The sequence below is a fragment of the Falco naumanni genome, chromosome Z (assembly GCF_017639655.2).
Source record: "Falco naumanni isolate bFalNau1 chromosome Z, bFalNau1.pat, whole genome shotgun sequence".
NCBI lineage: Eukaryota > Metazoa > Chordata > Aves > Falconiformes > Falconidae > Falco > Falco naumanni.
This window is the reverse complement of record NC_054080.1, coordinates 80,577,865-80,596,126: the sequence shown is the minus strand read 5'-3', so window position 1 is coordinate 80,596,126 and position 18,262 is coordinate 80,577,865. Positions and strand designations below refer to the sequence as shown.

Below are 18,262 nucleotides of genomic sequence, written 5' to 3'. Positions count from 1 at the left end.
AATCACCGTCTTGCAAACTGCATTGGTAAACAAATTGTGATTAATAGGACAATCTTTGACAGTATCAGTCTTAATTGTCTGCCTGTAACTTGAGGTTTCCAAAGATTCAGAACTCTAGAAAATCAAATCTCCTTAAGTTCCAGTGGGCTGTCAATTAAATTTGACTGATTACACTCACCATTATCCTATAAAGATAATCCACAATTAATTGCTATACTCTGCAAATTGCAGCAGGACAAGAATAGTTTACCGGCTTAGGGAAATGTATGGCAATGTGCACCCATGCTCTCCAGACACCTGAATCTCAATTTTTAATATTCCCAATGTCCTTCCAATGTCAGACTTAGTGATTTTTATGGGACTCATTATAGTGCATTTCTGCAGCAATTGTAAGATTCTTTAGCATGGTTCATGGCCCATACCTGCCAGACGAATCACTATTACATATACATGAGCAGAAAAAGAAATGCAGGCTGGCAAATTCAGTATTCCAGATTTGCTTTGGGAATGTTTTCTCTGGGATGCTGAGGGCTCAAGGAAAGAAGTTTCTCCGGAGGGCTTTTTCAACTCTGTATGTGAGCTTGGCCATTAAAAATTCCTTTATATAGAATGAAGTTGCATGCACCTGTTTATATGAATAGCATTTATAGGAAGATTTAAATGAGATAATCCTGTCATTTTTTCATGAAAAATGAATGCTGACGTTGAGCAGATATAGGAAAAAAAATATGCTGGAAAGGTGAACATTTCAGCATTCAGCAGTTGTAAGTGACATGCTGTAATAGTAGCATTAGACAAAGATCCAATGGAGGTAGCTACAGATTCTAGAGAAATGGGTCAGAGAATCCTTCAACTTTTTTTTTTAGAAATCATTGAGAAACAAATAAAACCTGGGAGAGGGAAGACTATTAAAAAATAAGACCAAGACTGTGATTCCATTTTGTAAAATAGAAAGGTTTTGCTGAGAAAATTTTAGTGGCGCTTCTGCACTACTGTGAGTGGAGATGAACACAGTATAAAAATCCTAATCAAAACTCATTTTGAGTCATTAGTGTGTTTATGTAATACAGCTATTGTCAGTGATACTGTCTACATGATCAAATAAATTTATGTTACTAATAACCAAATGAAAAAGATGTCAAAGTTAATTAAGGAATTACTAAGCTATGTCACTATTTAAGTAGTAATTACTGCAACTGCAAAGGAATAATATCTTTCTTTCTTACCTGTAAGTGTATTTACAATATCTCAAATCCATCTTTACAGTCAATGAATCCTTATCACGGTATTTTGCTTTCTCTTTCCATTTCTTTTTTTGCTAACTCGTAACATTTTTCCAAGTCAGTATTTCACAAAGAAATATCACGTAATTAATGGAAGAATTTAACTGTATTTAATGAGGTGCATGATAAATCTAGGCACCATTTACTTCAGGCAAACTTGGAACTAGGCTATCTTCTAAAAGAGCGGAACATCTATTCCTTTATTTAAAAATGTAAGACATAGCTATGGTCTTTATCTTAAAAGAGAAGCTGATTTAATAAAGCATGTGAGAACGTTCTCTTCAGGGTAGAGGGTAATTGTTTTGGGGATAATCAGAGTGATATGTCATGAAGAAGATTGTCTTTTCCACTTCTCTGTGGAAAAGAAAAAAAAAAAAAAAGAGAAATGAAAGAGAAGTAAACCTTCCATTTTAAATTTACATAATTTTACAGACTCGCTAAAGCTAATGTGTCTTATAATCTTTATGGAACATGAGGGGTTTAAATGCTGTAGAGAATATTGACAGCTGACAGGCAACAGTTATATCAAAGCCCTATTCTGCTTCTTATCTGGTGGTAAAGATGCTGAGAGACATTTTTTGGCAATACTGATCTAAAAGCATGCCTTTAGGTGCGAGCATGAGTTACTGTATTGTTATTGAGAAGTATATGCTTTACTAAAACCTTAGGCAATGTGATTATAAAAACAGTTGTTGCTCAAGGGAAAAGAAAGAATCAGTATGCTTCGGAGGGATTTATGGAAAAATGGAAGGCACGCTACAGCTCAGAAGGAGGACCTTTCCAGGTATTGTAGGAGAGAGAAAGCAGTTGATTCTAATACCATTAGAAGCTATAATTCTTTAAAATCATGTAAGTGTGAATGAAAATACAAACTTTAAGAGCTGAAAGATCTTTCCATAGGAAAATACATGTTTTGCTTGATTTGAAAGAGAACTGGAATTCTAGTTAATGCCACATATAAGTAAAAGATACTTTGAAAAAACAGCCTCGGTAAGAATTAGCATTTGTTTTTCAAATTAAATTTTGAAAACTTCTTGTCCCAGAGATTGAAGGAGATGCATACAAAACAGAAATGCAAACAGACTAGCTTACTTAATATTTTTTAAATGAGGCTATTACAAGGGCTGTCCTAAGTTGGCACTCAGCTGATAAAGGATTCCTGAAATCCACTCATGGTCCTGGAAGAGCTGCGTTTTTCATCTGACATGTATCAGGGGCTTGGCTGGTGGCCAGTATTCAAGAATCCTTTATAGTCTGTAGTTAATAGGAGGAACATAAATTCCTATGATCTCTTTGTTGGCCTTTGCCTAACATGGTATTTGTGTACTCCTTCCCATTAAAGATCCATTATTGTCTCAGCCTTTTGCTTTTGTTATATTGTTAAGGTCCCTCTTCAACAAACAGCTACAGCACAACTAAGGAAAATAAATTTTGCAGTCTAGCCCTCTTCATGAATAACTGTGTATAAGTCTTCCAGGCACATTAATAGCCACAGACAGCAAAAAGTACCAAAAACTGTCTCATGGACACATATAAAATTCTGTTTCTTTCCAAACTTGAGTCTAACACAGGTGTTCTAATCCTCAGGGGTTTTGTGTCAGAACTCTGAACCTGATCTTATGGAAGTAAAAAGTATCTGGGACTTGAGACCTGAACAGATGTGGCTCCCATCTTTTTGTTTGTTTGTTTTTGGTTTTGTGGTTTTTTTTTTTTTTTCCCCCATGAGAAAATCACGCAGGACATTTGTTTTTACTACTTTGTTCTTCCAGACAGCAAATTAAGTGGCTTTTCAATAACATCATTCTCACCTCTTAGAGCTCTGGAAAAACACAGCCAGTAAGAAAATGGTAACACTTCATATCAGTTCAATGCACGCTTGGAAGTAAAGTTGTAGGGTAGCTTTTTAAGTCTTGTTTTAAAATACATTGTTTACATTATACTGTCTGTATAAATGTTACTATGTATGAGTTTGTATATATATGTGTGTATACATTTGATTCCAAATTTAAAAAAAACATCAGAAGGAAAATGTCTTAGTAGAGATTTGTTGACATAATAGAGTAGAATTTGGGAGGTAGATGTATTTTTTAGCATTTTATTATTGCTTGCCACCAAGATTAATGCATAAGATATATTTATTTTGGACAGAGACATATGGTTCTTCATCTCAAAAATCCGAGCTCAGTTGCTTGAAAGAATTTAGGTATGGGCCTATCCATGAAACATTTCCTCATCACTGATTAAAGATGAATCAAGGCAAAAACAACAGGATTTTTTTTTCCTTTCTTTAAGTGATTGTATTTCCAGATAGCTACAGCTGATAGTACTAACAGCCTCTGTGAACTTCCAGGTTGTTTAGAGTCAGACTGGGTATGTCTAGGAAAGAAACATAAATTAACTTTGGTAAACACAGAGAAATTGTGGGACTTCATTTGAACGTAAAATTACCTTGTGGCAGCAGCATGCCTGCTTGGAGACTTGTGTATATATATATGTATGTACATAATTTCAGTAAGCAATGTAGCTAACTTCTTAAACTCCACAGGACTTGACCCATTTTTGAGCTTTCTAAGTTGGAGTAAGAAAAACATAAGGGAATTCAGTTTTACTTAAACACCTTCTAAGTACTCTCTACAGGCTTTATTAACTATGGCCATTTAATACACAATTTGAAAAATATGTTTTCCTTGTCAAAAGAAATCTGTCCTTCTAAGAGAAGAAAGTATTTGGTTATGCAGTCATTGCTGAAAGTACATCACAGAAGTATGGAAGATTTTATCTAGCTGACTACTCTTTACTGTTTTCTCTCTTTTTTTTTTCTTCTTTTTTTTTTTTTTTTTTTTTTTTTTAATAATTTAGTCACAAGTAACAGATTTAGGGTTTTCTTTGCCTTTTTTTATTTTTTATTTTTTCTTCCCCCTCCATGCTATATTTAGAGGGGTTTTGGGTATCTAAAGAGTCTACTTTTGGTGATTGCAGTATGCTCCTAAGAGCAAGAAAGTCATCGCTTGGTGAATTTAACCCCACAATCAGTTCAGAATTTTGACTTTCAGAGCTGTCACATCTTTATCCTTCTTCCTCCAGGTTGCAAAGTGTTTTTCTTTCCTTACAGAACCGTGAAAACCACACCTGATATGAAAACTAACATTAAAGCCTGGAAACAGAATATGAATCTAATACACAAATTTGTTTCCAGTAAGGGATATTAAGCATTTCCAATGTAAAGAGCTGGGGTTCTGATTTAGCACCAGTTTTCAAATGATTTTTTTTTTTTTTTCTAAAGCTGAGGTTTTTAAAGTTAAACAGTTACTAGTAAAATGAAGCCTACAGTGATGGATTTTCTTTTGCTTATGATTAATGAACAACATTGTTAAATTACTGCACTGCTTTGTTTTTCATGCTATACAGAGGTTAGATCAGTCCTTTTCGCAACATGTAAGCCTATTGATCTTAAAATATTTTGTAAGAATAACTTCTTTAAACTGATTAACATACTAACTAGTGACAGACTGCCATGTCTAGTGTTTTTGGTAGAAGCAGATCTTGATTTGATTGCAGTGGAAGTCACAGGTGGAATATTTGTAATCTTTTAAAACACAACTCTGTAAGAATTTTCCACATAAATGCATTTACCTACTTACCTAGCTCATAATCCATTTGGTATGGTTTAAATGCAAGAGTTTATCTCAGAGTTGTAAAAGGTAGTGATATCTTCCATGCAGGATTCATAGTGTTTTCAGTGGTATTTTGACTTTTGAAACTGGTCCCTTTAAACAGATTGGAAGCTATCAAAATGGGTAGGCACATCAGAATTCAAGCACAGGTATGAACAGAATGACAACAGAAACTTCTAGTCAAGAAGAGATGGCATTACTGCTTCTGAAAACAACTGTATGCATATTCATTTTTGTGTCATTTTTTGTAGTACATTACTCAGCCCACTAGATAGCTGACTCCAAGGCTTCATTACTCTAAAATTGTTAAATTTTCCTCTGTTCAACATAGGAAACAATATGTCCACTGGGAGATTTAGCTAACCAAAAGTCTGAATTTTCTTGAAGAAACCTTTCACTGATGAGTTTAAAGGAACTGACTTTGTTTTTCTTATTGCTGGTAAAGTTGTTCAGCTTAATTATGCACTTAGAAGATTATTGTTAATTGAGTCAGATTTAATAATTGCAAAAGCACTCACTTCTTTTCAAACAACAGAATATCAATAAACACTTTGATTTCTAGAATAGAACTATCTCAACATGGAAAATAATCCATAGTACTAGGAATGTCTGGGACAGAAAATTCCAGATTTATTTTGTATGGTGTTTCCCTGATGAAGCTGAAGCTAGCCTCTGTAGGTTTGCTCAGTATGGACAGCAAAGTGGAAAACATCTAAATGATAGCAGATCAAATTCAAGAGTCTTTATATATATATATATTTTAACTGATACATCATATGATATGATTCAGTGTTAAAATTCACATGCTTGAACTGAAGTTCAGGAAACTGTGTTCAAGTGCAAGGACTTTTGGGATGCAGCCATTACCATCACCTATAAACACTTTCAAGGTAACTGTCAAAATGAGACTATCTTCTTTTTTTGTAACAGTCAAAATTGTAAGAATCTTCTTTTCCCAGGAACCAATATGACAAGGATGACTTTAAAAAGAGTGTAAAAAAGAGAGTACAAAAAGCTAAAAGTGAGAAATTGGCACAATCCCAGTAGATTGTGATTTGTCACAGAGAGCACTCAAACACAGATGGGGGTGGGGGTGGGGAATTACATCTGTTATTGTTGATTGTCCATGTTTATTGTATCTGTACTAAGCTTGAAGTGCACCGACAATAGGTGTAAATCCATATTGTATGAAGCCTTTAATGTGACCCGATTTAGGAACCACACTTCAAAGCAGGTGGTGCAATACAACAAACAAAAGGTTAATAAATGACCTGTAAAGGAGGATTGATAGAGTGGCCTTTCTGTGAAGTGAAAAAGAGGAAGCATGAAAGAAAAAGAAGAGATATGAAGGCTGAGAACAACATTCTCTGTATTTACCTTTTATCATTTGATTCACTGGTTAACTATCTAAATATGTGTTTGCTATGTTCACTATGCCTTTCACAACAGCTGTACCAGGTAGGATGAGAAGTGATAATCTTGTTGTGTAATAAAGGACATCCGGGTTTCAAAGACAATTCTAACAGGATAGTGAGACAATTCATTTCAGTGTTTGAGAAACCGGGTAATTTCTATCTCCGGAAGACTTTAAAGTAGGGTTAAACAAATATTGTTCAATTTATTTAAATGGATTTGTGGAGTGGGGCAGAGATGAAAAAGATGACCTCTTCAGAGATCTTCTAGCACTATTTTTATACTATTTCATATGATATTCATGCTTATCATTTTCCTTCCTAGCTAAACCACTGGAAGGTGAATGGATTTAGAATAAGCATATATTCATGCTCACAGAGAACATGTTTATGTGGAGTTAAGGCTCTGAGATCTTTAAGATTGTCACATTCTGAATATCAGTATTGCATTTTAAAGTATGTAAGTCTTATCTATGAATATAATTAAAATTCAACAGAAATACATAAATGACCTGCAATCATTAGTACTTCTTGACAGGAAGATCATAAATCATTTGTGAAACCTTACTGGAAACCCAGAGAAAAAAGCTTTTCCCTTTGACACAGTCTAGGACATGACCTTCAATGTTTCTGTTCTATAAGAAGTTAGAGCAGTCACTTGCAAGAATTTGAGAGTTAACACCATTTAAGTGTTCTTGGGAATACGATAAACTGTTTCTTAAATCTTTGTACAGCAGGTACGTGGTTGCACTGTTTGACTGGGGATAATCAAAAGGGAAGGTGTTGCTCATGGTGAACCTTCTTTCTTTGACAAGACCAAACCCACATTTCTTCTTTGCTGTATGGACTCTGAAGTTGTTCCATGTTGTTAACAGTCTCGCATCTTTTCTTTCATTTGCTTTTCCCATTCAATGTACAAATAAGGCTTAGATTAAAATGCATTACAGCAGAGGCCAGGGACAGTATGTTGTCTGACACCAGGGACAGAAATAAGAACTTTGAAACAAAAAAGCATATGTCTTAACAGCTTGAGCTGAGGAGCCGACTTCAAGGTGGGAGGTTGTCAAGTGTCCTATCAAGTATACTGTGTATGACACACTGAGTCATCCTACAGATGAATAATTTGGAGAATAGAAAAAGGATGGGGATTGCCTAAGGAAGTCACGGTGCCAGTGGCAGATGGGTGATTGAACCACTGGGTATTTGTAATAGGAATCTGAATTCCAAAAATGCAGAGCTGCTTCTGTAGTGTGTTGGAGGTCCCTTAGCAATAGATTCAGAGGTGCTCAGCATATTTAAGAATTAATGCTACTTGCAGCTTAACCCCAGCCATCAACTAAGTACTGCACAGCTGCTCACTCAATTCCCCCTACTCCTGGTGGGGTGGGGAGAAGAATCAGAAAAAGGTAAAACCCATGAACTGAGATAACAGTTTAGTAATTGAAATAAAGTAAAATATAATACTAATACTAATACTAACACTAACAATTAATAATACTAATAATTGTTATTGTCATTGTTATTGTTAATAATAGAGAATTAAAAGGGAGACAAGGAAAAGAGAAAGAATAACCCCCAAGACAGACAAGTGATCCACAATAGAATTTCTCACCTTCTTCTGACTGATGCCCAGCCAGTCCCCCAGCAGCGGTCACCCCCCCAGCCAGCTCCCCCAGTTTATACACTGAGCACGATGTTCTGTGCTATGGAATATCCCTTTGGCTAGTTCGGGTCAGCTGTCCTGGCTGTGTCCCCTCCCGGCCCCTTGTGCCCCTCCTCATGGGCAGAGCACGGGAAACCAAAAAGCCCTTGACTCAGGGTAGGCACCACTGAGCAACAACTAAAACATCCCTGTGTTGTCAACATCGTTCTCACACCAAATCCAAAACACAGCACTGGGAAGAAAAATGAACTCTATCACAGCCAAAATCAGGACAATGTCAAATCTCTTAAAGTAAAATTAAAGTTCAAATGTTTTTGAAGTCCCCCAGCATTTACTTTACTATGCTAGCTCGACTCTGAATTGATCAAGTTAAGCTAGTGTGCCAAATGCATTTTTTTTTTCCCTCAGGAGCAGATTGAATCATCTCTCCAGTGCTGTGCAATGACTTCTGCATTAGACCCTTTTCTTGCCATAGCAGCACTTCAGCAGTTCAGCAAGGTGGGCTTGTATGCCATTTTATGAAGGATGCTTTTTTACATTTCCACTCTCTGCTGTGCCTAATATGTAAACATGAGGGACAAAAGAGTGGTCATTGTTTCCATAATGCCATGGACCCCAGTGGGCTCATGCATATTCACTTATTATTAAATGGTTCACATACCTTTAACCCATAACTTAATGGAGCATAAACCAGTCAAAATTTGCATTTTGCTTGCTATTCAAATTTTTAAAACTCATGAGCTCCCTGCCTAATGACAAGAATATTTATCCAGGTTAACTGATAAAATCTCCTCAACATAAAGTGCTCTAGGAAACAATTTCAGAACATTTACATCTTATATTAACATCTCATTATTTTATTCAACACCCTCAGAGCAAGTAAGAATGTAGGATGAATGGAATGTGTTTTCTAATGGCTTTTTCTCTAGAAATAGCTCATCTACTTCTACCATAGATATCTGTGTATGGTGTTTTGCTTAAGAGCTGACCATCCTTAAAGATCTGAGCATACAGCTATTTCAATATGAACCAGTAAAATATGAATCCAAACAAAGCAGCTGCTAGATTTTGAATACTGAATGGTTTCAGTCAATAGCGGTATTTTGCAGTGAGTTTCAATAGAATTTTTAAAGAAAAAACAAACAAACAAAAACCCAGCAGATTTGCTGTATAGTCATAAGCAGTACGTAAACAGCAATAGAATCCAAACTGGCCAAATTAATGATTGGATGCAGGCTAGTACTCCAAGCTTTTTTCCCACCTTTGCAGTTGCTTTTGTCTGCTTGATAACAGTTTTCTGTGAATTTACATAACGGTGTCCTTAAAGCAGGGAAACAAAGAGGTAAAACAAAGGGTTGGAATTTGTGGTAGAATAAATGACTCATTGAAAAACTCTAGTATCTAAGGTTCGGTTGTATTTTGTACAGTTTCTTCCTGATGTCCATAAAGCATTTACAGTGGTGATTTCCACCCTATATTATGAAGTGTTTTAAGCTGAGTAATTTCAAATTGTCTCAGTATTAGTTTTGTTGGCAGCAGAGTGAAAGCAAAACCTTGTACTTTCCTGCTCAGGTGGGAGGAGGAGACTAATTGATGTTATAGTAAATGGGAATTAAGCTAAATACTTGTCCTCCACTACTGAACTGAATGAAATTAGGGCAAAGTAGGTTGTTTGTGAATAGGGAGTTATGATGAAAACCAATTAGAAGAAGTCCTGCATTGTAAATGGGAATGCAGGATCACCTTTTTAGGCTCTGGACAAACCTGTGAAAGTTCAAAGGATATGTTTGTCTAAGTGTTTATATAATTTAATAGTACTTAATAAACAGTTGAAGTTTAAGTAACATGAATCAGTCTTTAAAGTGGGTATTTTTAATGCTTAATCTTCAATCAACAGAAAAAAATCCACTTTTTCAGACATAAAAATGCTGTCTTCATATTTCTAGATTTTCTGAAAAGATGAAGTAGCTCTCTTTAGTTCTTACTCTGCTTTCTGCTCTCACATAATTCCCTTCTGTGGCCTCTTCCATTTCTTATATTCCTTACCCATGTTCCAGCTCTAAACAGAAGAAGGAAAACAAAAACAAAAACAAAAACAAACAAAAAAAACCTTGCCACTTTTGTCTGGCAAACACCAACAGCTGGAAAAATATCTGACTGATTCTTGTCTATTACATATACATAATTTTCACTAATATATCTTGGAATATTTTGCTTGGTTTGTCTTTTGAGTCATACTTACTGTCATTCACTTTCGTGAGGTTTTAATGTCAGCCAGATGTTACTGCCAGCTATGGGGTTAAAATCTCCTGAGGAGGAGGTTGCTGTATTGTTGGGAGATTATGAGCAAAATCCAGCTGTTCTGAGCAATGTGCTTGGTATCATTATTAGTCTTAGCTAATGTGTCAATACTGAGCACTTGAGAATGATTTTAATGCAAATGAAATTATAATCACAACAGGGATTTACTGACCTACCTGTCTCTTTCTGTTGAAGTTCAATATTTAGGCATCACATTATTATGTTCAGAATTTCCTGTTTAAGTCCTGTTTTATGCTCTGATGACCAAATCCTTCTGAGTTCTGGGGTTTGCATCCCGGCATCAATACAGCCACCCAGGTCTGACAGTACCAAGCTGCTCACAGCGTGGTTATTACAGAAATCCTGTAGGACAACAGCAGCAGATCCTGATTCTGGAGGAGTTCTCAGAACATGGTGGCTCTCCCTGTGTTGTCTTTATCTATGTAGCTGAAAACAGGCCGTCATACATTCTTCAGTGCCCAGAGTCCGTTGGTGTGAGTCTTGAGTACTTCTTAGGCAAGAGGTGGTGACTTTAGTAGTCCAAGATAGCTTTAATATTACTCTGTATTTAAATTCTTTTTCATTAAAAGTTCATTTTTACTGTCCAAAACATCAAGTGGCAAGAAGTTTCTTAAGTCAGCCACAACTCTTACAAGTACTTTGATTCTGATCCCTGTTACTCGCTATTTCATCTGAAGTTTCCTCATTTTTGTATCAGTAGGGAAAATGAGTATTCATTTCTGTTCACATTGACCATTCTAATTGTAATGTTATTATCATACCTATGTATCTCTTCTTCTTAATCATGCATTTTCTTCATCCATTAAACTATCTTTCACACATGTACCCTTCTATTTTTTTTTTTCTGTTTCCTAATTTTTTTAAATCATGTCCTCATCAGGCTATGATTTTTTGTTGGGTGTTGTTTTTTTTTGTTTGTTTAGTTTTGTTTTTTCGTTTTTTCTTTAACTTTCAACTTTATTCTGTTTTCCTGTGTAATGTCATACTTTTACTCTCTATGAAATTGGAGCAGTGGACAGATAAAGCCATCTGCCTTCCAAGATACTTTGCCAGTTAGTTGCCCCTCCTGCTTCCATTTCCCTGTTTCTTCAGTAGTTTCACCTGTCATGAAAGCCCAGGACTTTTCAAAGGACAACAAGTTTTCACTTTCCACTCCTTTTGCAGTAGATATGTTTTGGTCCTCAGAAATATTGCATAACAGTTAAAGCTGGGCAAGTATCTTATTACTTACAACATTCTTTAAATATACTAGATCTGTTAAGGACATCATCAGAAATCAATGAAGAGCTGCAGTCTTTTGTAAGTTTTCACAGGATAAGTCTAATGGGAGATTTTCACACTGGATGTCATTCACAATTTTTTTGCTTTATTTTTATTTATTTGGGATGAACAGTTTGGTTAGATAATCACTCATTATAGTGTGAAATACTTATAACATTTTTTTTCTTCTTTGCTTACATGGATATTTTTTGGATTAATAGATCTTTTCCCCTCCCTTCAGTCCCAATCTCCTTCTGAAATTCTGTGCCTGAAAAAAAGAAAAACAACAAACTGTTTTTTAAAATATCTGGTTTATTTCTGCAAATAATTGATGCAAACTGAACTAAAAAATAATTGATCTAGGGGCAAAGCTGACCTAAGAAATCTTCCCTGCTTTGCAGAATGCTCCATGAAGAACAAAGGGTCTTACAAATTGTTGCTGCTTCCACTTCTAATAGTATTAAATATAAATCTACAAAACTTGCTGAATATAAGATGACTATTTAACTCCAAGGTAGCAAGGAGGTTGTCTGGTCTCTTTTATTGTTGTTTAAGATTCAAGCAAGTACTAAGTGGAATAACGAGCATCATAATTAAGAAATTTGTTCCATTTGCTTTTTTCTGGGGGCTCTGCTCAATTTGATTTCAATGACACAGCAACACCCAGAGGTACCAGGGCTCTTGAGCCTCACAAAACTGCTTCTGTCCAGGAAGAGAAACACAGAGAACGATACAGAGCTGGGAGGGGGCAGAGAGAGATTTTTATTGGAAGCTGTTAAAGTGGTTGCTATGAGACCTTCTCCAGCTAACACAGGCACAGCAGCGTGAGGCTGATAAATCATACCTCTTGCATTATACCTTTCCTTTCTGCTTCTCCCCCCCCCCCCAACGCAGTTTTATAGTTGTTTAAGATCAGAGAAAGCACCTGCCAGTTGCTTTTTTGTCCCTTTTGCTCCCTTCTGCCTCGTGCAAGATGGAGCTAGAAAATGAAATAATCAGCTCCTCCAGCAATTCTTCAGCAGGCTCCAGAGAGTACAAGGTGGTGATGCTAGGAGCAGGGGGAGTTGGCAAAAGCGGTAAGTTTCAGCAACAACATTTTTGGGGAGAAGGGGTGAATTGGGAGCTTAAAGTTCACAGAACAAGGACATTGTGTAATGACAGGTTTCATTCCTCTTTCTTTTGCGCATGGCTTGGATAAAAGACTATAATTTGTGACTGGGGCAATGAGTCAGCTTAATTTGTTAGAGACTGAAATGTTATAAAGCATTTTAATTGGATATTTTTGAAAAGTAGCCTTGGCTCCGTGGTATATGAGGAGAAAGCGGTCAGCTTGCTGCTGTTAGTGCAACAGCAAGTGTCCGTGGCACTCTCAGACTTGGCGAGGGGTGGTGTTTTACTGGACAATGTGGCTGTAACTTGTTGGCCTGCCAGTCCTGTGCTCAGGCAGAGATGAAACTAACTGCAAAGTCAGCTGTACAGTGCAAAGTGTGGAGAATGCCTACAGTGACTCTTGTTTGCTTCCCCACACCTTCTTTTGACTTTTGTGCTGGGTGTCTTTATGGCTCAGCTGGTGTTAGCTTTCTCTCCTGGCCGGACAGTTACAGAATGCATTTCTGAGTCTCACTGCAGGTGATAAGGTAGATTTGCAGCATATTTTAATATCACTGTCCAGTGCTGGCAAGATATGCTAGTGTCTGACAATAGTATCTCTTCAGAGGAGTCATTATTTTCTCCGGACAATGTTTTCTTTTTCCCAGATATTATCACCTTTGATTTATTCTCATTGACACTAGCATTCTCTGTTCTTAAAAAGACTTTGCTGAACGTGCAGTGTTTGTCTCAGAAGCTAGTGTATTGAGCTGGCCACACAACAAGGATTCAATTACATCTTCTGGAAATACAACAGGGAAGGAGGAGAAGAAAACAAATAATAACAACAACAACAACAACAACAAAGATAATATATCCAGGCTAGATTCCAAAGAAATTTCAGGATAAATAACCTGTGAAACTGAACTGTAATAATTTTGAAGATCAAACAATTTTCATTTCCTATTCAACCAGCAAGACAAGATATAGATGCAAAAAAATTAAGTGGTGGGAGTGGATATAATTTCCTCTCTGTACCCGTAATTTCTGTTTTCTTGTTATGTTTGGCTCCAACTTCAGTGGCACGTCTTTCTGTGAAAGCTGTTTCCCATCAGTATTGCTTAACCAAGCAAACAATTCTTGCACAGATGTTATGCTATGATCACTATATAAAATAGGAAAGAAGAAAATACTGGTTATCTCAGAGTAACTTTCTGAAATTTAGAATTATCTTTTCCATGGTAAAGCAGGTATCTAGGATGTGTCAGCTGGAACATTCAGCAAAATGTAACTTTTTTTCTTTTTTTTTTTTCCTTTTTTTTTCTCCCCTAAGTGCATCCAAAAGATGACAACAATTTTTCCCAAATATATTATTATAAGAATAATGTCACCAAAACAGAAGATATTACAGACTCTACCATTATACCATATTTATAGTATAACTGCATCATAACAGCCGCATTTTATATACACATTGAGGAAATGTTAGAGTTCTCATTTGCTATCAGATAGGAGGTTTAAAACATAAATGGAGTTTATTCAGATCTCCTTGTTCAGAAAATATTAGCTGTTCATTTCATGAGAATAAAAGCTGCAAATCTCTGGATCATACAAGGTAAGGATACAGCTCCAGAGCTGAGAACCACATAATTATTCAAGCAGAATTGGGTATCAAGCAGAAATAGGATGAAATGGATAGTTGTAACGTTCAATGGGATTCATGAAAACCTTCTATTGTTTTCATAAAAGTGAAAATTCTGGGGGAAAAAGGCAGCAACTGAGAATTAAGCATCTAGAAAAGAGGAGATGGGCAGTTTATCATTTACTGGCTATGAACTTCCAATGTGGAATAGGCATGAAATATTTCAGTAGAAATCCTGAGAGATAGTCCAATTGATAGAATTCTGATAGAGAAAAGGACAAATTGATGTAATTCCATAAATCATTAATTCATTCTGACTGTTGTATAGACAGGGTTAATTTACACTGAACTAAAAGCAGAAAAAGGCCTGAATGACTACTTCCATTCTCCAAGATGAGCTCTGCTTTCCCCTAATGACCTAGATTCACTCTGTCCAGGAAATAATGAATTTAACTATTAAAAAGGGCCAGGGTAGAATAAAGATGAAAGATTTTAAAAAGTTCAAATTCCAATTTGTAGTTTGACAGATAAATGAAATATGGAATGATAGATTGATAATATCCTGGCTTCTTTCCCCTTCTTCTCCCTCCTCCTTTGCTTTTTAAGTCATGATAAAAACAGTAACAGCTGAGGTTAAGTTGCTGAGTGGGAAACCTCTTTTGGATGAAAGCCTTTCCATTCCTCATTTTGTTCAATAGTAAATAATTCAGGTTTGGAAAGGATTTTCCTTAGGAATTGAGCTGCAGAAAAGCTAGAAGATTTCTTTTTGCCCTGGACATAGTTCACTTCTAGAGATCCCTTGGGCATTTTGATGTTCTGTTTCCCACCCTTCTCTGCTCTCTAATGTGCCACTTCATACTGTATGCATGGAGGTCTTTGCATTGAAAATTCCATGTTCATTACAAGGGGTTGAGGGTGGTGATTGTGTTTGTGGACAGGGAGGAATGAGGAAGAGGACATAGATGTTCTTTAGACGCTGGTGTTTATAGAATATTTGCTTTGGGTTGTCAGGCTTGTCTCTTCAGATCTGTGCTCCAAGATGGCACACGATCCAGGAGGACAGCCAACCTCCTGTTATTTGGGCTATTCAGTCTAGTAGAAATTTCATAAGAATTGGTAACAGAAAATAAGCTCGTCACATCCAAGTTTGATACCCATCATATTGAGAGTAATGATGCATGAAGTGGTTTAAAAAATTGTTACTTAAGGGTCCTCAAGTTTCAAAATCAGTGCCAGCCAAAAAAAAAAAAGACAAAAAACCAAAAAACTGCCACTATTTTATAGGAGGAAAAAACACTATTCCAAACCCCAGAGTTTGTAAAAAATAGGTAATAGTTTTGTTTAATTAAAATGTACAAAGCTATATGTAAATTTTCCTAGGAATTGATTTCTGTACAGTAAATATAGATTATAATTCCCTAGAATGAACTATCCATTCTAAGACTTCTGAATATAGAACTGTTTTTGTTTTCAGAGCAATATGCTAATTTATTACTTTGTAGATTGTGTCTGACATCAAGAACAGCTATACACTCTGCTGCAAGTTCCGAGCAAATGTAGGCTAGAACCAGGAATTAACCTGAAATGAAATGAAATAAAATAAAATACAAGTAAATTTTAACTTTTACCTCATTATAGTCCATACTTAAATTACACATTTCTAAGGAAAGCTAAACTTAAATTAAAAAAAGAGATTTTGACACTCAGTCTTCTCTGGTTCAATGACAAATCTCAGGTCAGCTCAGTACTGTTCAAACCTACCCCAAGTTGCCTGACATAAGGTTTACCTATGGGTAAACTACCCATTCTGTGAAAGTTACATTTCAGATGAGAAGATGATTTTTTATAAAGAATTCAAAAATAGTATTTGTTGATAAGTTGGTTGGTTGGTTGGGTTTTTTTTGTTTGTTTTTTTTTTTTTATCTTGGCGTTATTTCAAGAGTTATTTCTCATATTGGTTGCTGTTTGGTTTTTTGTTGCCACCTTAAAGAGACTGAAGGGATTGTCAATTTATTATCCTCAGATTTTGCATATGATCCCAGCTACACTGGAAAAGCGTGAAGAGCAAAGATAAGATTTCACTGGCATTGAAAAGGCTGAGGTTGAAAAGTACCATTTGTTACTGTTCTCAGACCATCACAAGGCTCAGTACTGTAAAACACACTTCACTCATTGATCAAACACCTGCTCAGTAGTTCTTTTTTGTCTGGAAGAGGTTGGTTTTGTTGTTTACGTTTGTTTGGGGTTTTTTTTTGCTTGTCAGTTTTATGTTTCTTTTTTCCCAATACACTTTCAGGTACAGCTGTGCTTCCCTAAATGCCTGGTATCAAATGGATCAAATGGATCAAGGGAAAGAGTCTGGCTTTCTATTGCCTTCTGAGCCAAACCAATCACCAAAATAAAGCTGGAGAATTAAATTAGTGATCATGATGAGTCAAGGTGGAAAAAAGTAGCCTTTTGGGTGTCTGGGCATGCTGTGGATCACAGTTGAGGCAAACCAAATTACTTTTTCCCCACCAAAGTCAATATAAGTATAGTTTTTGGTGTGTGATTTGTTGCTTCTCCTGTGATGACACAAAACCCCGTCTTTTTTTAATTGGAGTAGAAATTAAGATACACAGTTAATAAAGACACACATCTGCATTCCTCTGAAAAAGAAATGTTTGTTCCTTCATCATCCTCTGTCTATAGAAAGATAATTTGAATTTTTAAGGCCAAATATAAGACCCTGGGAATTTCAGGGAAATAATTACACTTAAATGAAGAAAAAGAATTTTAAAAATGTGAAGGAAGAAACAATATCTATTTGTTGACCAGAGAAAAACTTCCCTGCTTGCTAATAGTTCTGGAAGCATAAGGGTACCCATCAGTCAAAATGATATATACATTCCCTTGGCCACTTCATAGTACTGACCGTAACCTGTTAGCAATGGTGACCTGATGTGGAAGTGTCAGTGCAAGGCTGGGAAAGGAAGAGAAGAGACAGCAGAATACTAACAGTGCTACAGCCCCCAAAACATAGTAATATTTCTTGACAATTACGTATCCACGGAGGAAAAAGTCCTAACTGAACATTGTAAGCCACCAGCTATGTTTGTCATGTTTGGGATGCTGTAAATTAAACTACAGTCATAGTTCTAATGAAGAATGACAAATGTTACATGCAGATTGATGGTGGTGCAGGTTGTATTTTCTCCATAAAAAAAAAAAAAAACAAACCCAAAATTTATAGATAAGGCCTACCAATGCCAGACAACCACATCCCTGGATAAGGGCAAGTTCCAGTTTTTCTCATAAACCAGATTAAGCACCTAGAGACTTCATAAATGCAGAGTTCTGCTATATTTTGATCTTTGCTAACAGAACTGTTACTATGTTTTAATTACCTTCATAGACAGGTTATTAAATTCATTTCAAGCTTGATCTTGTGTAATTCCAACTTCTAGCCATTTTATCTCATGACTTATGTTAACAGCTTTGAAAAACTCCATATTCTCCTGCTTTCCTGTCTGTTAGTACCTGTAGACAATGATTAGTTCACACCTTGGTCTTCTTCTTCTTCAATACATAGAACATCTTGAACCTCACTTGTAGAAGATTATTTTCCTGCCTAGAGCATTTTGTATCCTTGAGTACCCTACTATTTCCACATCATTTTCTGAATATGAATTCCAAAAATTCACATGCAGTTCTATTAACGGTCTTACTAGAAGCAAGATTGCTTCCTGGTTTCCTCCTGACAGTCTTTTTTTGTTCCTTTGAGAATAATGAATTCTTTTGTTCAGGTATAGTTCACAGGGATCACATACAGAGAAATATCAGCAGTAACCCTTAAGTTGCTCTTTCCCGCAACTCAGTCGCCTGTGCTATCACATCTCTAGTGATGACCTGAATTCTGCACTTCCATATACGTTATC

The 18,262-nt window shown here is 36.1% G+C and overlaps 1 protein-coding gene across 1 annotated transcript in view; it reads left to right on the top strand.

Moving 5' to 3' along the window:
• Positions 1 to 12,438: 12,438 nt before the first annotated feature.
• The window catches only part of RIT2 (Ras like without CAAX 2), a 179,443-nt gene continuing 173,619 nt past the window's right edge, over positions 12,439 to 18,262 (top strand). The window contains exon 1 of the mRNA XM_040580358.1: positions 12,439 to 12,690. Within this exon, the coding sequence (XP_040436292.1) occupies positions 12,588 to 12,690 (103 nt within the window). The 5' untranslated portion in view covers positions 12,439 to 12,587. The remainder of the gene's footprint in view (positions 12,691 to 18,262) is intronic.